General features: G+C 44.8%; 1 protein-coding gene across 1 annotated transcript in view; it reads left to right on the top strand.

Annotated features, from left to right (window-relative positions):
• Positions 1-23585, top strand: part of LOXHD1 (lipoxygenase homology domains 1) — a 279511-nt gene that overhangs the window by 221458 nt on the left and 34468 nt on the right. Inside the window, exons 40-42 of the mRNA XM_026649217.1 lie at positions 4564-4681; positions 15254-15431; positions 21349-21534. Of these exons, the coding sequence (XP_026505002.1) occupies positions 4564-4681; positions 15254-15431; positions 21349-21534 (482 nt within the window). The remainder of the gene's footprint in view (positions 1-4563; positions 4682-15253; positions 15432-21348; positions 21535-23585) is intronic.

Here is a 23585-nt window from a genome sequence, read left to right as displayed (position 1 = left end):
CTTAAAAACAGGCAACAACAAAGCTCAGCTTTCAAATTTAAACACAGTCGGGGCCCTGCTCCCACTGAAGTAAATGGCAAAAGGGCCATTGACCATTTCCAAGTTGTGGTATTGGACTTAACAGAGCAGTAGGAAGAAATATACTGTGCAACAAATGATATATCATCCTTTGGCATTTGCACAAGTCTTGGAGTTTATCTTGTTTCTGTGCAGTCTTAAAACTAGATAGTATAAGGAAAATTGTGATTACTAAAGTCTTGAGTCAGCTACAGCCAGGATCCTATATATTCCATGGTATCATAGGGGCAGTATCTGATGTGGAATCCACCTTTGCAGGAGAATCTAAGATTTGGGGGTTTTCTAAATTTATCTTTCACAGATTGAACGTAAACCGACACTGTAATTCCGCTGACAGTCTGACAGAAAGGTGTGGACTGACCCACCCCTACCAAGGGGTGGTGTACTCTGTAGCCTCAAGATAATCTTTGTAACTATTTCACTAATGATCACTTTCACGGACACAGCTAAAATACTTACCCTATCGTCCTAATCTGACTCCATCACCTCCCCAGGTGCTTAAAGTTCTAACTGACCCTTACTCAGCTGCCAAAACCTCCAGCATCCCCTCTGATAACTTCTGCCATCCTGTGGTACCTTGTCAAAATGTGAGGACAGCATGGAATGAATATCACAGGGATGACAGCCATGATTATAATATTCCATTTCAATTTTAATTAAATAACCCCCTCAATATTTATACGAAGCTGCTACAGCGTTTCCAGGCTGCCCCACCAGAGTGCTGCAGGATCCAAGGATCCAGCCCTAGACTTTAGATCCAGTTTGCTGTCAGGGACACCAGACCTTTTTGCCTTATCGCACGTTAACTGACTGAGTTCTGATTCTGTGTCTCGCGCACTGACTAGCGTTACTGAAAAGAAGAGCTCTGTGGGCAGGATGATGAAGAGACGATATAGTTGCAGATGCCAGTAAGGAATAGTTCCATGGGCAAGTATGTTCAAATGACCTTGACGCCGTCCCGTGTTTCGTTATGTAACGAGAAGGGTGCTGTTGCTTTGTTTTGGAAAGGTAGAACGCATTGACCCCTGCCTAAAATCTCTGCATCATCTTCAAAGGACCCAACCCAGCAGAGTGGATATGCGCCCCTCTGAGCCATGCAGGCGACAGAGTGTCATAGCTTTTGGATCCAGATAGAGATATGCAGAAGACAGTTTGTTTCCAGGCATGCTCAGGTGCTTTTAACCTAAGAGCACCAGCAGATGAGCTTCCCGCACCTGCCGCCCTTTGCAGCTCCCTACGCTTGGCTGGTCTGTCTTCCAGTGTTTTAAGCCCAATGTGCAACCCCGGGGGGGGACTGTTGTTTTTCTTGTTTAAGAAACAAAACCAGTCCCATGTCAGCTGAAAATGCCTATGAGGGATGGGAAGAGACTCCCAGTCACTGGAGAGGAGTCCTTCAAGATAGCTCTAGATATCCCAAACTCCCCCAGTTGACTGAATACGCCGAGAAATAACTTACATTATTGTAACTACTGAGGGAGGCTCACAGAGCTTCTATGACTAATTTTAAAGAGACCTTTCCACAACATACTACATTGTGTGCCGTGAGTCACCACAGAGGCCTTTCTTCAAGACAGGGCCCCACAAAACATAGTGAAAAGCAACTGAAGCAGCTGGCTGTACATGGCCAGAGAGTGGCTCCAAAGGAATAACAGCTAATGTGTGCAATATATAAAGCAGCTTTGCACACACTGTAGCTCTGCCACAAGATGTCACAGACCAGGGCATGGGCAGTCAAGCCTAGTGCTTGGAGCAGCCACTGTCCAGCCTAGCGCTATAGTCAAGATCCAGGAGCCAGAGCTGAGGGTGAGGAACCAGGAGTCAGAAACCGAGTAGGGCTGGAGTGGACTGGAGCAGGGTAGGAGCAAGGCAGGAACAGGACTGGAGCAAGGCTGAGAACAAGGCAGGTACAGGAGCGATTGACGCTGTGGGCATACACATTGAGCATCCCCTGGCTGAGTGCTACTAGTGGTCTTCAGAGCAGTCCTGGCAATGCCACTCCGGCAATAGGACCATCTAGCTGATTAGGGGTGTCAACTGCTGTTAGCTAGGCTGCTCCAGGCCCAACTGCAGGCCCTCATTCCAGACCCAAGATTGATGTAACCTGCCTATTACTTGCATTGTCATGGCTGTCCTTAACACCGTCAGCAAAAGGGAACTTTACACAATGTGCACATTGCCTGTTTACTTGTAATTCCTGTTGACTCTCAGTCCAGCAATTCACAACACAGACTTCCATTGATTCAAGTCCCATACGGAAACATCCGTAGTCATCACACAACTGGACAGAGAGGGAGGGAGGAGAAGGCACTGAATACAAAATTGTTAAAAGAGACACTTCATATTTATTGGGGCCATCCAGTACCAGCTCACTGACAGGAGCTCGCCACCTTACAAAGAAACAACTCTCTAACCTGTCACAGATTTAAGGCGATTTTAGTCACATTACTGTTTATTGCCAAGACCTCTAGGCAATAGAAATATTTATAGGTAGAAGCATGGATAGGAAAGCTTAATGAAATCCTGCAGACAAATGGTTCAGTGTCCTGAAGAACACATTTTGCTAAATACTTTATCTCCTACAGTATTATCACCCCCAGTTTTTATTCAGATTTACAATTCTTATGTTCATGCTCATATAAATTAGGGATAGGAAAGACCTATTAGGTCCTCCAGTCCATCTCCTTAGGGTGATTGTTTCCCTACAGTGTAATGAGTTCTTGTGAGTAATGGGTTGGATATGAAACCTACAAATTCTGAACAGGATATTGACTGATGACAGCCGCTTGAAAGAACGGGATGATGGGAGACTGCTTAGACTAAAGTTCTTTAGCCTGGAAAGGACAGAAGTGTGATGGGGCATAAAGCTTTACGAACAACGGTGTCCATAATGAAAAGTGATGGTTTGCTCCTTTTCATTTTGTCTTATAAAGTTAGAAACTGGAGAATCAATCCACCTAAGGCATGAAAGGAAATATTATTTTGCAGTGTATCGTGAGCCTTGGAACTCACTACCAGAGAAAGGCACTGAGGCAAAGAACATAGCACACGTTTTCAAAAGGGTGAGGGTGAGGTAAATTTAATCATTAATAACTAGAAATGGACCTGAGTCAAAGCCCCACACCTGATGCCTCTGTAAGTCTGGGGAAGTTAAAGTCTGGATGAAAATTTTGCAGCTCATGCCAAAACTATTGGTAGCATCTGCAGCTATGCAGGCTGAGATGATGGCTCAAGGATAATCAGATTTATTCTATAGGGTGTAATCTGACCAGAGGCTGAAAAGAAATTTCCCCCTCATATCACAGAGTTGCACAGCTGGTAGCAGATACAGCCCACTGCCAGAAATGGGGTACCATTACTATTGATTATCTAGGTTGTAGTAGTGCCCACAGTGTACAAAGCTGTGTCCAAACACATGAGAAAACACATGCCCTGGTCCTGAAAAAAGCTCACCGTCAGAATTTTTAAATGCTGGACAAAGGGGAAGACCATACAACACATAATCAGAGGAGCCAGAGTGGAGGCTGGTCGTTCCACTGGTGTTTGGGGGGATAGTTTATGCAAATACTCCTATCTCCAACTGCCATGCTAGCTAGTGATTAGTAGTTGGCTATTTTCTTGTAGGTCTACAGCAATTCTGCCAGCCTGTGTGGGATATTACAGGGTGGGCCTCCCTGGGGGATGCATTGGCTGTAGATAGCCTGCAATAACACATGCTTCGCACTATAGGCGAACAGTGGCCCCTCTGGATTCAAAGGCTAAACTCCTGCTGACTTCAACGGGGCCAGGATTTCTCACTGTAAGCATAGATCCTAAGCAGCTGGGGAACTAGACATACACTTAACCAATGTACTACGTCATTCAAGATGCACATTCCAGCCCATTAGTTGGCCCTTTTTTCCCCTGTTGCTCCTCAGCAGCAAAGGCCAATGTTCCCTATACCCTCTTCTCCCCATAATGCAACAGCATGACAGAATACAACCGATGGCTTGAGGCCGAGTTTCCAAACGGTAGCCTGCCCCAGGTGTAACAGGAGATGGCCTCAATCTGCAAACTTCAATTCCAGAGTCAATCTCTCAAAAAGTTTGGGGATATGTAGATGGGGTTTGTAATTTTGTCCCGTCTTTACTAGTAACACGGTTTGCATGTACACCGTGTAAACGTAGTTATATCTGTGTTACAACCAGGGTAATGACCCATGCTGTAGATTAGCTTGGGCAACCTACAGCGGGGTTTGTATTGTCTTAATTCTCAGGGGAAAAGAATTCCTGTCCAAACTGGGCAGGGGAAGCTTGCCAGAACCATGCAATAACCAGAGTGGAAAACTCAAGTCCAGAACAGTGCACATAGAACAGGTGGTTTACAACCATTTTTACTGAGGTTGCTGGCGTGGTTTGAGCTGTAGTATGCACAGCGCATGGTGAATGCATCAGCACAGGAAACCAAGCCAGATAATACAAAAGCTGCGTGACCTTTTAATTTCTCCAGATTTGAGAGAGGTCAGGAGGACACTTTTATCATGGAGATTGCAGATATTGCACCACTCAGGAAGATGAGGATCCGGACTGATGGAAAGGGGACACGCCCAGACTGGTTCCTGGAAAAGGTAACATGGTTACTTCCTGCAGTACACAAATCTGAACTCTGTTGTGTCGAGGCCCGAGCCCTAGTGGGGGGAGAGCAGAAAGGGACCAAACTGTGAGTGGGAACAGTTGCCTTTCTCATTCACACCATAACTAACATTCTTGTAGTGTTTCTTTCCTTTCCGTTTCTGAATTCTTATCCCGGCAGAATCTGAGACCAGGAGGTTGCGGGGTGCGGGAGGGAAACAAATGCAAGGTATAACTTTACCCAAATGGCCTCTCTGCTGTTAAACGTCTGTCTTCCTTACTAGGAAAGAACGCTGGCTCAGTGCCAGTGCACCTCCAATATGTTATGGACTGTATGATGTAGTGAGAGCTTCTAGAAAAACGGAGCTGCTCTGTCTGTATTGAAGAAATTATCATTCACTAGCAAGTGTTGGTAAATAGTACCAGCTGAGTTGGGTGGTACATTATAAAAAGACACTTCTTGGCAACTGTAAATCCTGTAAAACTGGAATGCATCTCTCTTCCCCCATGCCACTTTTTTTTTCTTTTTTCATATGGCAACTATGGATTCTTTTCTCTCTTGTGTTTCTAATGGAACCAATAATCTGGCTGCAACCAGATGTATTGTACTCTAACTAGTGCCTTTTCATGCCAAAACAGCATTGCTAATGCACGTGCATGATCTGTGGATCCAGCAGATCTATATGAACTGTGCTAATGTTCGCTCATCAAAATGAGTAAAATAGAGTATCCTGTTTGTAGGCCCTACAGTAATAGTTACTCTTGCTATATTTTCTCAGTCATGAATCATGGTTTAAACGTAAAGGGCGGCTGTAGGAAGCGTCTTTCCATTCCTAATACACACACACGGGAATCAGGCGCCAGGCAGGAGCACTGGGAAGAGGGATCAATAAGCAGATGGGACAGCACTGCATTGGGGTTTTCAGATATGGGATGTAGCAAAGGCCATCACCATATGTACCACTGACAGCAGATACTTAGGGGTGCACATGCTGCTTCTTCCACACTTATATGTCAGCAGCCCCCCATCAGCACCCTCTCTCCCCCCCCCATTTCCAGCGCCACCAGCAGCCCCGCCGATCAGCGCCTCCCTCTCCCTCTCCGCACCTCCCAGTCAGCTGTTTCGTGGTGTGCAGGAGACTCTGGGGGGGGGGGAGGAGTGAGGGCATGGCAGGCTCAGGGGAGGGGGCGGGAAGGGGTGGAGTGTCTGGCTTTCTTGTCAGTTTCACAGCTGCAGACACTCTTGGCGGTCTTCTCAATTTCGGGTCTCCGTGCTGCAGCTGTGAAATTGGCAAGAAAGCCGGGCAGCTCGAGCCAGCTGCCCCCGGCTCCCCGCCAGGCTGCGCCCACCCGGCTCTCCACTCCCAGGCGGGCTGCGCCTGCCTAGCTCCCCACTCAGGGAGCCAAGAAGCCCAGGCAGCTGGCCCCAGCTCCCAGCGGGGAAGTGAGAAGCCCGGATGGCTGGCCCCTGCTCCCAGTTGGGAATGGGGAGGCCAGAAGCCTGGGCGGCTGGCCCCCATTCCTTACAGGGAATGGGGAGGCGAGAAGCCCAGCCCGTTGGCCCCCGCTCCTGGTGGGACACAGGGAGATGAGAAGCCCAGGCCGCTGCCTCCCCACTCCTCTCAGGGAATGGGGAGGCAAGAAGCCTGGGTTACTGGCCCCCACTCCCAGCGGGGAGCTGAGCATAGCTGAGAGCCCTGGCTCTCAGCCCCCCACACTGCCCCTCTTCAGTCAGTGGAAGCGCTCCTGGGGAGGACACACACCACCAACAGAAGGAGGGTAGTGTGGACATCAGCCACCACAGTTGGTCAACCTAACATAGGTTGTCTTAAGTCTGTAGTGTGGATGTGCCCTGAGACTCCAGGTAATTTACTATTCTACTTCTTTTTCTGTCCTAATTTCCTTGTGGTGTATTTGTAGCCCAATGGTCATTGTTTCAGGACTCAGGAAAGTTGCTCTACATTTGAACCCAAATTCAGGTTGTAACAGTTTTTATTGCAGGGTCATTTCTGTTTCTCTGAGTGAGCCTCATTTGTCAGTTGGCAGATTCAGTAAGGGCAGAGTTCTTACCCTCTCTCTACGCTTTCCCCAAAGCATGTCAAGCTCAAATATTCTAAAGTTTTTCTTTCATTCTTTAAGGGGAAGAGAGTGATTGGGTGAAATTTTCAATGAGACTTAGATTTCTAAGGTTACGTTTCTAAGAGCCGTAGGTTTCTAAGGGCCAGATTTCCAAAGGTATTTAGGCACCTCAAGATGCAGATAGCTGCCTAATGAGATATTCAAAAGTGCCTAGGCAGGTGAGGTGCCTAACTCCCAATTAAATTAATACTCCTTCGTTACTAATGGATTGGAAAGTACTTCAATTTCCTCATGTGATACAAGTACATCAACCTGCTTCTCTCCAAATACAGAACAGAAATATTTATTGAACATTTCTACATTTTCAACATCATTATTAACAAGTTTTCCATCTTCATTTAGTAATGGTCCTATATTTTTGTTAGGGTTTCTTTTGTTCCTAATATACTTTAAAAAATCCTCCTTTTTATTTTCCTTTGCCCTACTAGCCATGGATTTTTTCCATGATGACTTTAGCTTCCCTTATCAATTTTCTGCACATAGTAACTTATAATTTATATTGATTGCTATCTACTCCATCCCCCATTTTTTCCATTTGTTATGTATTGGGATTTTTTTTTTTCTAATTGCTGCCTTCACCACTTAACAAGGATGGGCTTTTACCCAAAGTTGTCCTCTTTCTTGACTGTAGAATTGTGGCTTTTTAGCTGTCTAATACCCTCCTCTTAAACAACTCCCAATTTTCATTCACATTTTTCTGTCTAAAATTTCCTCCCAATCAATTTTGTTCATCTTCCTCAGTTTGAGGAAATTAACCCTTTTGAAGAACTGCTGCATGGAACTGTCTTCTTTTGGCCCACATTAGACATAATTAGGTCATGATCACTGGTCCCTAGGCAACCACCCACTGGTGTGATTAATTCATCTTTATCCACATTAGCAAGGTCCGAAATAGAGTCATCTTATGTTGGCTGCATTTTGTGTTAGAAAATTACCAGCTATAATTTTAGAAACACTAAGATGTTTTACTACTGGCTGCATGAGACCTACAACATATTTTCAAATTGAGGATGCGAAAACATAATTTTTATTTCCACTCACATTACAGAGAGGTGCTTAAGGAGTAATGCATACTGTTCGCTAGTTTGATTCGGTGGTCTGTAACAGACCCCCACCAGTACCCTCTCCTGGGTTTGTTAGTTAGAGCATTGATTTTGCATTCAAGACCCAGTGGTTCTGAGATATCAATAACTATAAAAAAGTTAATGGTATCTGTAATGTAAGGTGCCATCTCTTTCATCCACTCTATCCTTCCTAATCAGGTTGTAACAATGTAATGATTTGAACATTCTAATAAAGTGTCCCATAAGGTTTCAGTAATACCAATGATATCATATTTCTTCTCAGTGAGCATTTCCAGTTCTAATTGTTTATTGCCCAGTCTCCTAGCATCGGTATGTAAGCAACTGAAATTTTCCTTCTCTTTACATTCTTTGTCACATTGGTTCAATTTGTTCATTACAGGCTGAGTTTGTACAACATTCACCTCCTTACCATCCTCCCCTTGGATTGTTAATTTAACAGTGGCTGCTCCAACTAAGAAGTCCCTTGCTGAATTCTCTGTCCACTCTTCTTAATATGGAGTCACCAATGATGATTGCTTGTCTTCTTAGGACAGTTGAAGAATCTCTCTTGGTAGCTGATTGCTTCATACCATATCACAAGAAGGCCCATCGAGTATGTCTCCTGTAGCATTCTGTTCCATTCTTCTGGAGATAAGTTCGTTGATAGTTAGCTCACTGAGCTGACTCTAGCTGGACTGAATGCCACCTGTTTCTCTTTCCTCCCTCTTGGTCTTAAATTGCCTGTCTTCTTCTTTGGTTTATACTCTCTCCAATGGCAAACCTTCCCCATGTGGAATCTGTGGCAATAATTTCTGAATCTGGTTGTCCAAAAAGACTTTGTTTTCTCAGACACTACACAGTGTTGATACTTATGCTTCCAGACTATGTATCTCGTCCTCCAGTATGGCCACCAGCTTGCATTTCATGCACCAGAAATCTTGACTGTCTTCCAGCAGAAAGGAAAACATAGCACATCCAAAGCAAAACACAGCAGTTGTTCTCTCGTCATTCAGATTCCACTACCTGGCATAGAACCATACCTAAAACAGAAGGAACCACACTTCCTATTCCAATTCCCTCCAAAACTCCTCTGGTTACTGCTCCTGTTCGCCTCCTTAAATGTTCACTTGGCAACTGACTTATATACTAAGACTTGCTGCTTAGCTTTACCCCATCAGAGACTTCAAACACCAGATCTGATCAAAGAATCCCAGCCACATGGTCCTCATGGAGATGCAACAAATAGACCTCTCCTGGCCTGACCTGTTCACCTGGTAACCCCCAGCCACACAGCCCTCACAGGGTATGTCTTACACAAGCATTAAAAAACCCCGCTGCTGGCCCTGGCCAGCTGACTCGGGCTTAGGGTGACCAGACAGCAAGTGTGAAAAATCAGGACAGAGGGTGGGGGGTAATAAGAGCCTATATAAGAAAAAGACCCCAAAATCGGGACTGTCCCTATAAAATGGGGACATCTGGTCACCCTACTTGGGCTTATGGAGCTCGGGCTCCAGGGCTGAAAAATCACTGTGTAGACATTCGGACTGGGGCTGGAGCCTGAGCTGTGGGACCCTGCCAGGGTGCAGGGTTCCAGAATTCGGGCTCCTTCCCAAGCCTGAATGTCTACACAGCGATTTTTAGTTCCACAGCCCGAGCCCTGTGAGCCGTAGTCAGCTGATCTCGGCCAGCCACCGTCACGCCATGGGTATTTTATCCCTGTGTAGACATACCCACGGAGACAGACAAACAACTAATGCACCAAATTCTTTTGAAATGCTTTTGAAAATGGGGTTTAGGGTCCTAAGCCATGGGGGCGCTTTTAAAAGTCTTGCCCTCATCTCCTTTTTAGTACACAAATACAGGAGAGACTAAAGAAGCTGAGAAAGCTGAACTTCTCTGTTAGCTATAGTGCAATTTTTGGAACATTCTTTATTGATTCTTTTTTCCTGAGGTAAAAGTACAACATGACATTCTCAACAAGTGAACCAGGACAGGAGTGATCCATAAAACAGGAGGAGGGAGCCATTGTGTGCCCTGATTTGTATTCCGAATTGGAAAATGTATGTAGCTTGGTGTGACATGAAAACTGATCTGAACCATTTCTCTCAGCAATGCATATTAAAACCACATCATGAAATACATGTGGGGATATTGCTAAAATCTCAGACAGATGGTTCACAGTTAGTGCTAACTAGCATGGTGAAATGAGAAGCTAGATTAAGCTATCAACCCCATAATTAACCATTTGTTGCTCTATTTAGCCATAGGACATTCTCAGTTTTCTTGTTGTGTTGAAATAACAATAAACGTTCTTTTTAATTCTCTTTGGTCTTTTTGTAAACAGTTCGCTGATCATAATTTATGCTGCTTTTAGTTTACTAGAAATAGAAGTGTATAAACACCAATTAAAATGCATCAAAGATGTACATAGCTAAACCTCTCAATTTACCAGCAGAAAAGATATTTTTCTTCATAATTCTTTTTCTCTATTTGAGATACGTTGCAACCCCCCATTCAGAAGCTCAGTGGGGTAAATAACCTGATACTTAAGATCCAAACTGCATTAAAAATGCAAACGGATTTAAAAGTAAGACTTAAAATATTTAAAAATGGATTTTAAATTATGACTTCAAATATGAATGGGATCAAGATCTTGATGCATAGCATGTTGAACAGTAGCCATCATTGTTCATTGTTATTTATAGATCCCCAGATATTAACATGCCATTTTACAAACTTAGTCCCCAGTTCTGCAAAAAGATCCCTATGTGCGCACACAACAGTTTGCAGCACTGGGGCTATACAGTAAGGGTTTGAAAGCTCTGAGTAGCTTAGGGAAAAATTCAAAACTTGCCACTGATTTGGGGTGATGCAATTTTGAGACACTTAAGGCCTGATTTTTCAGAATGTTGGGCACCTATATCACCAACGGGAATTGTGGGTGCTCAGCACTTCAGGAGATCAAGCCTTGGGTGGCTGAAGTCAGAAGACCCAACATTCAAAGCACGCAAAATTAGAGGCCACTTTTTACAACTCTCCTGCTGTTGGGTTCTGGGCCACATGGCAGCTCCACCTAGTGCCTCAATGGTTATACATATCCCCTACTGATGAGTCCCCTCCAAGGATCCTGCTAGCGAAGGTAAAGCATCCCAATGGCTCTGGGAGGTAAGGTAGAGGGTTGGGAAGTAATGGGAGGAGATGAGGATTTGCTGAGTGAGAGAATGGGAAACTTTTAGGGTTAGGGTTAAAAATCTGGACATTTGATTCATTGGGGGTTGTACAATCCATGCCCCGTCTGCTATGAAGCTGCCTTAATAAAGCACTCCTTGCATTGCACCCAATACCTACAAACCATCCTGAATGCAACCATCTGAGTGACATTGTTCGGTTAGAGTTTTCCTTTATATTATAAAAATTCCACGAGAGTTTGAGACCGTTCATTCAAAGCAGAGCCCGCAAGTGTTCTCCCTTTGCAATGAAGAGGGGGTTATTCTCTTTCCTTTTTCAGTGTCCTGATGAGAACAATCACAGAATCAGAACCTCGTTATGGATTCTTCTACACGTGTGCTGGGCACTTTAACGTATAAGCACAAGGGCAATTACCCCAGCGTTGGTTTGTGTACATTGGGGAGTCTGCAGGCCCCCCCGGGGGAAGCTGCTCAGGCTGCTCTCTTCTAGGAGATGTGGGTAGAGGTAAATTGAAATGAGGTACCAAACCTCTCCATTACAGTACTCCGAGCAAAATAAAATTGCAGAATTGCTTGGGTGCAGATTAAGGCTCCTGCCAGTGATGGTATTCGCTTAACTACACGGCAGACTACTGGGGCTGTATTTATACACACTATTCCTGAAACACCTTTTTTTTTTTTTTTTTAAAGTGAAGGATTGTCACTCTTGCATCTGAAGAAGTGAGGTTCTTACCCATGAAAGCTTATGCTCCCAATACTTCTGTTAGTCTTAAAGGTGCCACAGGACCCTCTGTTGATTGTCACAGGGTGTGCCTGCCCTATAACACCCCCTGCTGGCCAAGAATGGCATTGCAGGCGCTCCCTGCTCTGTTGTCTCCTCTGAGGTGGGTCCTCTCAGCCTTCCCCACACAGGCTGGAGTTGGCAGCAGTTCTTTTGCTCCCCTTGGACTCCACCTTCTGAGCTCCCTTTAAGTCTCTCTGCTCTGGGGTAGAGCGTTCCTCAAGGAACCCATTTTGAAGCACTTGAGGGAGAGGAAGGTGATCAGGAACAGTCAACACAGATTCACCAAGGGCAAGTCATGCCTGACCAACCTGATTGCCTTCTATGATGAGATAACTGGCTCCGTGGATATGGGGAAAATGGTGGACGTGATATACCTTGACTTTAGCAAAGCTTTTGATACAGTCTCCCACAGTATTCTTGCCAGCAAGTTAGACTTGATGTCTAGGTGGCAGCCAGTATCAAGCGGAGTGCCCTAGGGGTCGGTCCTGGGGCCAGTTTTGTTCAACATTTTCATTAATTATCTGGATGATGGGATGGATTGCACCCTCAGCAAGTTCACAGATTACACTAAGCTGGGGGGAGAGGTAGATACACTGGAGGGTAGGGATAGGGTCCAGAGTGACCTACACAAATTGGAGGCTTGGGCCAAAAGAAATCTGATGAGGTTTGATAAGGACAAGTGCAGAGTCCTGCACTTAGGATGGAAGAATCCCATGCACTGCTACAGGCTGGGGAGCGAATGGCTAGGAAGCAGTTCTGCGGAAAAGGACCTAGGGATTACAGTGGACGAGAAGCTGGATATGAGTCAGCAGTGTGCCCTTGTTGCCAAGAAGGCTAACAGCATAATAGGCTGCATTAATAGGAGCATTGTCAGCAGATCGACGGAAGTGATTATTCCCCTCTATTCGGCACTGGGGAGGCCACACCTGGAGTATTGCGTCCAGTTTTGGACCCCCCACCACAGAGGGGATGTGGACAAATTGGAGATAGTCCAGCAGAGGGCAACAAAAATGATTAGGGGGGTGGGGCACATGACTTATGAGGAGAGGCTGAGGGAACTGGGCTTATTTAGTCAGCAGAAGAGAAGAGTGAGGGGGGATTTGATAACAGCCTTCAACTACCTGAAAGGGGGTTCCAAAGAGGATGGTGCTCAGCTGTTCTCAGTAATGGCAGATGACAGAACAAGGAGTAATGGTCTCAAGTTGCAGTGGGGGAGGTCTAGGTTGGATATTAGGAAACACTTTTTCACTAGGAGGGTGGCGAAGCACTGGAATGGGTTACCTAGGGAGGTGGTGGAATCTCCATCCTTAGAGGCTTTTAAGGCCCAGCTTGATAAAGCCCTGGCTGGGATGATTTAGTTGGGGGTTGGTCCTGCTTTGAGCAGGGGGTTGCACTAGATGACCTCCTGAGATCTCTTCCAACCCTAATCTTCTATGATTGTCTCTCAAGCTGCTTCCCCTCTCGCAAGCTCAGCCACTCTGGGTTACCTTTCCATCTTCCCTGCCCTGGGTAGAGCTCAGGCTCCTAGACTACTTCTTTGGAGTCCTTTCAGAGCCTTCCACAAGAGCCCAGACTTGTGGCTCCTCCCACAAACTGACTTTTCTTAGTCCTTGTTTGAGACCCAGGAGCTTCAGACTGTCTCCTGACCCTGCGGCAGCTAACTAGGGCACGGGGGCAGGGGAGGGGCTGACTAGCTAGCTCCAGGTCTCCTGAACCTTAAAGGAGAAGGCCACCCTCTTATAGAGATACTGACATTCCCCCTCAAAATCCTAATAGGGTCAACTATCACTTATTAATATATTTAGATGTACAAACATTTAAATATTCACATCCGAGCCTTAGGGGGCTGCGCTGAAAAATAGTTGAAACACAATCCACTTGGCCCCACTGGCGTTGGCAAGCCAGCAGCCAATGCTCTCAACAAAAAGAACAGAGAACAAACAAAAAGAGCCCCACCTCAATGCTAGGATCCGAACCCTTCTGATCCAAATGCAACGAAAATAACATTGGGCTCAACGCATGGGCACTGAGGCCCAGCTCCTTAAAGGTACTTAGGCTCCTCACTGCCATTGAAATGAATGGAAGCTTCAAGAGGAGAAATTGAGGGAGCTCTCCAACATCAGACTAGCCCACAGCAGGGTGGGTAGAGTATGCTCCTGCGAGGTGGGAGACTCCTGTTCAAATCCATTCTCCCCCTCAGGCAGAGGGTCGCATTGAACTGCGGTCTCCCCCACCCCAGGTGAGTCTTCTAACCATTGTGCAAAAAATTATTAGGTGGGTGACACCACCACTTCCTTGTCTGCACATCTTGTGTGGAGGGAGGCAGGTGCCTAAATCATGCTCACAAGGAATGACTTTAGCGGCCATACTCCAGGAGAGGGATTGCTAGCAGCGATCGGTGACTCCTTCCAGCATGGATTTAGGCGCCTATTCCCATGAGAGGGCTGGGGCTTCAGAAAGACCCCCCTCATCAGCATCTCCCATTCATTAGCTTAGGCAGCTCTCTGCCTACCGTGCTGACTTTTGTGGATTGCAGTCTAAAGTGCTTACCTCTCCCCAGTCATTGTATAGGGGAGCCTAGACACCTAACTCAGGCTTCAGGGATTGCAGTGTTGTGCTGTGATTTTTCTAGGTGCCCAAAAGTTAGGCATTGCAATGCTTTGCATCACGATGCCGGAGTCCCTTTGTGAATCCAGGCCCGGCTGTTCCCGCACCAAGTATTTTCCTGTAAGCTTTTGTCAGGATATGATGCTACTCACAATGGTGCCAGAATGTATGTGTGGGGCACAGGATCACGAGTACTGGGAACAGGGTTTGGTTGCGTCTTACATTGAAGATAAATTATTGCATGAGTTTCTGTTTCAATTGACATTTGCTTTTTTTTTTTTTTATTTTTCTCTAGTTTGGCAACACTGCCATATGCCGATCAGGCAGCACCATGCCAACCTCCTCTTGCGGGGGCTCGTGCAGCCACTCAGCACTTCCTGATGTGCTGCTTCACTTCTGTGTACTTTCTGCTTCTGCCAATGAGTCATATAAACTGTTATTTGCCTTCCCCCGTCCAAAGTAAGCCATAGATTTTTGTTTGGTGTCCTCTGGAATACCTCTCCAATTCTTCCGTTGCCTTTCCATCATACGAAGGTCCAGCCTTGTGGAGAGGATTAGCTCAAGAACAGCACACAGTACTTCTCCCATCCCACTGGAACCATCATGAGACCAGTAAAAGTTGCTCAAAAGGAGCTGGTGACCTGAATACGTGTGTGTTGGACTCTGGGCTGGTCTGTGGCCAGAGTTCTACCAAACATTCTATCCGCTCTCAATTGCACAGTGCTACTTCTAAGCCTGATCTCTGCCCTTATTTTAACTGTGGCTGAAATTCCTTCGTTTCCCCAGATCATCCTGAAGAACCTGTCGAATCAAGAAGTGACCACGTTTACATACAGCGAATGGCTGTCCAAGCTCAGAAATGCTAAGGGAGCTCTTGTGTGCGAGATGCCTGCAGTGATAAATGAAGAGCAGATGATGGAGAATACCACATACACTGTTCAGGTTAAAACCAGTGATATTGGAGGTAGGGTCATTTTGTCAATTTCTGGCTTTCTAGCACCAGGCTCAAATTTTACCTACAGATACAATCTCATATTTCAGTGGAAATTATGCTATTTCTGAGGGCAGAATTTGGTCCTACAGTCCTGGAACCTTGAAATTCCTGGAGGATAAGAGTGTCTTTATTACAGAAACTCAACATTATTCAGTGGAGAACAGGAAATCTGCTACAGAGCAAATATAATTTTAAGCCTCTAGGTCTGTATTTGACTAAATTAAATTAAATTAAATTAAATTATTTTTTAATTTAAAAATAATGCAGCTGCTTCCCCTTAAAGAATCAATAGACAACAATTGCTAGACACATTGCTACTGTCACTGGTCCTTTCTTGATCAGGTCCTGCTGTTGTGTACAGCAGAAGGTTGTTCTTGTGGTTAAGGCTCAGGGATCTGGGTTCAATTCCTTGACCTGCTACAGGTTTCCTGTGTGACTTGGGTAATTCCCTTAACTGTTTGGTGCCGTAGTGTATTTCTCTGTGAAATGGGGCTGACGGTATTCACTCTCCTTTGTAACGTGCTTTGAGATCCTTGCAGGGATGATCTAAGTATACCTAGTTCTGCCTCAGTGCAGGGGACTGGACTAGATGACCTCTTGAGGTCCCTTCTAGCCCTACAATTCTCGGATTCTATGAAAGTGCAAAGTATTTAAAGAGCATGAAAAGCCAGCCCCAGGGTAAGACCCAGACTGTGGAACTTTGGAAAAGTTCAGTTAATGGCAGAAGAAAGTTGCAGAGCTTCAAATATCTCAGTAAAATGGGCTTGCAATGCCATTAGCTGGGATCACTGCCTATTTCCATGGGATCCTCTCTCCAACTCCTCTGTGAATCTTACACCCATTTTACACAACCGATGAATGCCAAATCAGTGCAAGATACACTTTAGATACACTCTGTGAATCTTACTCATTTTACACAATCGCTGAATGCCAAATCAGTGCAAGATACACTTTATCACGTACACACACTTTCTGACTGGCTTAGCCCTGCTCTGGATCTTCCAACATTGCTCAGTCTTCAGCTCTCTTTTATTTTCCCCTTTCTAGCATTGAATTTACACCATGTGAGGGATTTGTGTTTAGAATATAAAGATAGCCCCTGACGAGGTATCTTAGTGACATTGCTGCCTTGCTGCCCACTGCATGCCTTAAAAACATGTAGAGAGACAAGGTGGGTGAGGTCTATCTTGTATGAAAAGGATCTCTGGGTATCTTGAAAAATGTGTCTCTGTCCAACAGAAGTTGGTCCAGTAAAAGATATTACCTCATCCACCTTGTCTCTCTGATATCCTGGGACCAACAGGGCTGCAAAACATTAAAAACATGTCATGGAGTACTAAAAACAAGAGAGAGAGTATAAGGATGTGTTTGTGTGCCTGACCTTCCATCCGGTATAAACAGTATGAGCATAGTGTCAACTTTTTCTGCAATTCAGCCCTGGCTCACAAAGGCAAGGAGCATAGAAATGAGAGCGGAATGGGAGGTGACAGCAGCAGCAGACTCACCTCCTCTTCATGTTGAATGAAGGGTGATGGGTATTAATGATGAAACGTTTTCTTTCATTACGATCCGTGGCAGCTGGTGGGAGAGAACAGATGACAATGAGGATGAGTTTGGATCAAATTATACACTGGGCTGCATGATGCTGCGCTTTAGCCAACAGATCTGGGAAGGGGTCAAGTTGTGAACCACACACTTGTCAGGAAAAGCCCTTCTCTCTAGGTAATAAATTGCTTGTTCGGTATGTCGAGCATGATGCATCTGCCACTGTCACACCGCTGTAAACCAGCAGTAACTCCACTGAACTCCACTGCTGTAAAGAAATGCAGAATCAGGCCCATGTATTTCTCATTATAGAGTTATTTTCTGCATCCATCTCCACAGCCTCTGGGTGCATTTGGGTAATTTAAACAATAACGCAAACTCTGCTACCTATATTAGGCAGTAGCACTTGCCAGCCACCTTAGTGCACACCCTTTCCCAACACTTTAAAATACCTCAGTGTTACTCAAGCTCAAGAAAATACTTGAGTAATAGATGGGCCTTCTACTGTGCTCTGAAAGTCAGCAAACTTGGACTGTGGTGGAGAAATGGGGATGATTCTAGCACCCCTCCTGCAAGTGAGGGTCCTCTACTGCAAATGACCTGATTCCAGTCTTCCAGAGATCAGATCTAGGGGCTGTCAGAAGTGCTTCAGATGTTAGCTGTCAGCATGAAGGTAGATAGGAAGAGAGAAGGTCTCTAAAGCAGCCAGGTCCCAGGTTATATTCCTTAAAACCAACACCTTGAATTGCTCCCTGAAGCAGATAGGAAACCAATACAGTGCATGAATGCAGGAATAATAGGTTTACAAAGGCCTGTTCTAAGATCCTTAGAATCCTGATACAGTAATACACTCTCTGGATGCTAGCCCAGCCTAAGATAAGTGACCCTTTAAGAAGATGTGGGTGATTTTATGATGTCAGGGCCCTATCTTGAGACATCCTTTTTTGAAAATCCTGGCATGTCTATTTTAGGTTAAATGTACCCTAAGTCCTGCTTTGGGCACCTAGATATGTGGCTTAGTTTTTGAAAGAGCTGGTCTCCCAGTAGATTGGATGGAAACTTGAGCCAACTTCAGCTGGACTATCAGAGGTGCAGAGTACTCACAACTTCAGATGAAGTTTAGTGAGGGGTATATTTGGGTCCCCAGATATGAAGGTACTCAAAATTTAAAGACATTTTTGAACATTTGTCCTTAAGAGACTTGCCCAAGGTAATGGTGGGTCCATCTGATTCAATGGTGCAGTACTGTGCAGTGAGTGTAGGCAATTTTTACTTGAGAACATTGGAAAGGGAGTTTAGTGAAGGGAATCAGCAGCAAAGGAAGGAAAGAAACATGGTGAGAGCTATTCCTTTTTAGTGACTCAGGTTTAAACTATTTAAAACAAGATATAACAGAGACATAGCTGGAAATAGAACCCAGATCTCTTGATGCTCAAAACCATCCTCTCTCCTTAGTGATCTTGATTTAAGTCCTGTTTCTATATTTTATTTGTAGCCATCAAATATGTGGCACTGCAAAAATAAAGATCCTGAACTAATAATTATATTCTAGTATCTCCAAAACTCATTAATTAATATAGTTGGCCTAAGAGGCAGGTAAATATTAATATCTCTACTATTATACAGTTTACAGTTCACCAAATATGAGGTGATGGGTGCAGTCCGTTTCTAAGTGTCTGATCCAAAGCCCAGTTCAGTTCAAGGGAAAATTCCCACTGACTTCAGTAGACTTTGGATCAGGCCCAAGACTGGTAAACCAGTTCAGCGCCTCAAAGAGTAAAGGACCCACTCTGGCTTCTGCCCCCAGGAGCATGACAGCTACCTCATCACACTGACTTGACCTCTTTGTTTTGTTTGTCAGTTACATGTCAAATTTGCTGCAGTTCCTAAGTGTGTGTGTCTGTTTCAAGGAACCAAAAAAAGTCAGCTAGGTGAAATATCCATTGATTCAGCCATTTCTGTTCTTTTCTTTCCCATCTCGTACTAATTGCTTGTGAGGTTACTGTCACGGCATGAGGCCTTCATAAGCTGCTTCCTGCCAAGAAGGTTTTGCTAAAAGCCAGTCGGTTCTGTGCTTTTTTGAGACCTTGCATTAATTGGGAGCCTGCCTCTTATAAGAAAGTAGACTATTCTGCTTTGTTCATCACCTCAGCAACTTTAGGGCCATGAAAGGTACTGCTGACTGAACTGCATGAATCCCTGGTGCTTTTCTTCCTTCCTTAAATTTTTCTCAGGGAACTGCTGAAAATTAGTCCCGATTTAACACAAGCAAAATGTCATGTAGGTGTGAGACATTTATTTGACTGTCCTCTGCATGCAAGTGAGTCACTTTTGCATTGGTTCTGTTTTTCTTTGTGTACAGATATATGTGGTTAATACAAATTTGGAAGAATACAAATAATACAAGTTATAAAGCATTGTTCTGCAGTGAAACTTATTTTGTCACGAGCTTCCCAGGTTCCTCACATTTTCCCCTTGGCGCTTGAGCAGAGCTGTACAAAAATCATTGTACAGCTGACGGGTTTGCAATATGCTTGTACAAGAATTGGCTTGAGGCCTCCAAAGTCTGAAAAATTGGAGCTTCTAGCAAAGGGTGGCAAAGGCTGAGTTTCTTGGTGAGCCAGGTTTGGGTTTGATCGTCCCTTTTTCAGTTGCCAGAATTAGAAGGCCCCTCAGGTCTGATGCAGCAATAAAAGTCTGGCCTCAGAAAAGCAAATTTGCTTCTGTGAACCAGTGCGTTGTTATGGAATTATAGACGGTGCCAGGCAAAATGCTCATAATTTCACCCATGCCCATGTGAAATTCCATACTGGGTACCAGACTGGTATAGAGTCCATCTTAGAAATGCTTCTGTGGTGGTGGGATAGGATATAGGAGAGACACATAATAGGTGGGATTTTCAAAAGCACTCAGTGTTGGCCTAAAAATTCTCCCATTGCAGGAAGTGAGAGAAGAATTAGACCAATGCTGAATGCTTCTGAAAATCTCACCCACTGTTTTTATGTTAGATAAGCACACATGTGCATAGACACCATGTGATACAGTAGAGGCGGAGGCGGCTAGAGGCAGATAGGAGGAAGGTAAGGATGGTGGTGCAGCTGGGAGAGAGATTGGGGGCACTTGAATGCGATGTGCGGAGGGCATTGCGCTGAAGAATGGGGAAAGCAGATGAGCTAGAACTCTGGGAGAGACATCCAGATAGCAGTAGTTTGACCATGACTGTGGAACACTCCCTGTGCTGTTTGCTTAGTCCTGCACTCAAACCCCAGGCTTGACAAAGGGAGGAAGGTAGCAGCAAGATGGGCAGTAGCTGGAGGGCCAGCCCGTAGAGCAGGACTAGCCTCTCTCCCATGTGGGAGCACTTTGAGGATCAGTTTGGGGCCACTACTTGCCAGGAGAGGAAAATGGCAAAGTGGGAAGGGGCCCTGGCAGGCCAAGAGAGGCCTGTGGCAGTGAGGGGGAAGGTGTCCATGCCAGCTCACAAGCCCAACACAGAGCATTCCAACAGGTACTAGCTCCTTGACCACTAGTTTCTCCACGTCTTTGGGCATCCTACTCTTTAAGCAAAGATGATACAAATCTCTTACTGTAGGCTTCCCTGCCCTGCCTTTAAGAGCATCTGTGCTGGGCCCCAGTGCAGTGCTACTGCTGCCTGCCTCCTATGCAACTGTGTGTCCTCTGGCCTGTGGTGGTGCTTGAATGGCTCCCAATGCCCATGTTATTACACCATGCTATTTGGGAGATCCCAGGCTACCCCGTGAATTAGAACTGCACTGCTGAATGGCAGGCAGTGGACATTGGCTGACACAGCCACGTTCTTACTGTATTACTCTGGCACAGTCACCAGGAATGTTAGGATGGAGCACTGGACTGGGACTCGGAAGACCTACATTCTGTTTCCAGTTCTGCTGGTGGGTGACCTTGGGCAAGTCACTTCATTTCACTTTCCCGTGCCTCCGTTTCCCCATCCATAAAATAGGGATAATGACAGTGCTCTCCTTTGTAGAGTGCTTTGAGATCTGTGGATGAAATGTGCTATGTAAGAGGTGGGTATATTATCAAAGTTATTATGGCAACTTGTGTATAAGGACTTGCCACTCACACTAAATTTGTGGGGACAAGTTCAAAGTATTCGCTTGTTACCTGCCTGCTGTGAAGCCTCTCTTTGCTGGTCCAGCAGAATCATGCAAGAGTCAACTCTATTCATCAGCTCTGCCCTAAGAGTGTTGCACATTAGAGCAAGAATCCCAGTCACTTTTAGCCTGCCGTTTCTGTACCCATTTTGGTTGGCTTCAGAGACATTGTAGCAGTTACTGTGTTGTGTTTTGCCATCTCCTTCCAGGAGCTGGGACCGACGCCAACGTGTCCTTGATTATGTTTGGGGAGAACGGAGACAGCGGGACTCTTGCTCTGAAGGAGTCTAACAAGTCTAACAAGTTTGAAAGGAACCAGATGGATGTTTTCAATTTTCCCGACATGCTGAGCCTGGGAGACCTGTGTAAGGTGCGCGTCTGGCACGACAACAAAGGTAACTTTAGACTGACGTGAGTGGCTTGGTGAAGGGTGGGATGGGTAATGGTCTCGAGCTAGGAGAGGCAGCCTGCTCTAGTGGATTTGGCATGGACTCAGGAGTTCTAATCCCAGCTCAGCCACTGACCCAATGCGTGAACTGTAGCAAGTCACTTCACCTCTTTGGGCCACTGTTTCCCCTGCCATTCTTTGTCGGGTTAGTCAGGCTCTCTTCGGGGAAAGGACTCTCTCTTACTATAAGTTGTACAGCACCTAGCACAATGGGGCCCCTCTGTCAGTGGGGTCTTATGAGTGCTACTGTCATATCAAGAATAACCTCTATAGCCATCTTTATATTCTTCAAAGTGCCAGACATCTGGCCTCTGCCATCCTAGCAACATGACTCGGTTAATGGAAAACTTTAGCAACATGACACTACCACATTCCAGCAATTTAACTCCATCAGTCTGACACTGACCAGCAACAGAGTAATGTAGCTTGGTATAATGCACTGAGCTTTAGAAGATAAAAACATTTACCATAAGGAACTGTGTCTATCTTTATTAAAATCACTATCTTATATGTAGAGTTTGCAGTGCTCTGCCTTTTACTGTTTGAAACCTTAAATGAAATGGGGAGCACAGCGCTCTGAGCAGCTATATTCATTAGAGAATGTATGCAGATGCCAAGTAGCATGTTAGCAAACTGTCCAAGAAGATATTACCATGGTTTATTGTGGCTACATCTTGTATCATGGCTAACATTTGAGTTTCTCATCTCAAAAGGAAGATCTTGCATTCACACTTGGTTTTCATTATGGCAATCCATGTAAATGAATCAAATGCTGAGTCCTCTTATTTTATCTCTCCTTATGGACAATATATAGGAATGGGGAAGGTTGTGACCCACATGGAATTAATGTACAATAATCCTTTTGGATCAGAATCTCAAACTGAAGGGTTGTTTGCCGTTAGCCTCCAAATATAAATTTGTTCTGAAACAGCAGAGTAAAAACACAGGAAATATGAATTTTCATTTAACTTGGCCTCCATTTCTGCTTGCACACATCAATGCAAGCATAACTTTGGATCCACAATTAGTTGCACTAACAACATAGGTCACTTAGGTGTGTGGTTTCTGTGTCTTCAAATTAGGGATTTAGATAAGTAATGGTCTAAACCAGTTCTCATTGAAGTCAGTAGAAACACGCCTATTGACTTCATTGGACCAGAATGGATCAATACTCAAGATTTCAGACACAATAAATTGTAGACATACAATTTGCCCACAGTTATTTGTGTATACAATTTGCACCTGCAAATGTAGAAGCTTAAAATCTGAGCAGCATAACAAGCCAGGTTCAACTTTCATGGGTCTAATTCTGTGCTCACCCAAACTCTACTAAAGGCCAGTTCTGTATCTCTGATTGACCAAGCACTTAAATACTACAAAGGCGCTATAGAAACACATAATAGTGTTTTGGCTGTGCAGAAAGTGCAGGCTCCACGTGATTTTTTTGTGCCATGTTTGAGAGCAGAGGCTGACCAAAATGGACTTGCAAATCTGTTTTCAAAGAGGTTAGCAATTAAAAATATTACAAAGAGAATTTTTTCCTTAACAGAACTTTTATCTCCCCTGATGATAAATCATGCTACCAAAATTATAACATATCCATCAGACGCAAAGCACATCTGAGAAAATAGCCAATGTTTATGTATATATTCATACACTGCAGTCTCAAATTCTTCTTTCTTCTTATTCCCCCAATGTATGTTTAAAACTGTATGTAATAGGATTTTTGCCAGATTTAGGAGCTGTAGTTTTGGGCCCTATGTAAACTATCTACCCAGGTTTTGTTCAATATAAATTTACTTGTTTCCCCCGCCTTGTAAGAAAGAGAATTGTGCTTTAAATCAGAACACATGCTGTCTTCATTGTTCTTGTATTAGTCATGTAAGGAACACATCCTATCACTAGCTTTTAATAATGAACCATGACAGTTTGTTGGGTGAGTGGAGCATTTAATGCCACTGGCATCCAGGGCGATTGCTGGACTTTTTATGCATGTTC

The sequence above is a fragment of the Terrapene carolina genome, unplaced genomic scaffold, assembly GCF_002925995.2.
Source record: "Terrapene carolina triunguis isolate 2854851 unplaced genomic scaffold, T_m_triunguis-2.0 Scaffold69, whole genome shotgun sequence".
In the NCBI taxonomy this organism is placed as follows: Eukaryota; Metazoa; Chordata; order Testudines; family Emydidae; genus Terrapene; species Terrapene triunguis.
Note: the sequence above shows the minus strand (reverse complement) of the source record. Positions and strands in the feature narration are given on the sequence as shown.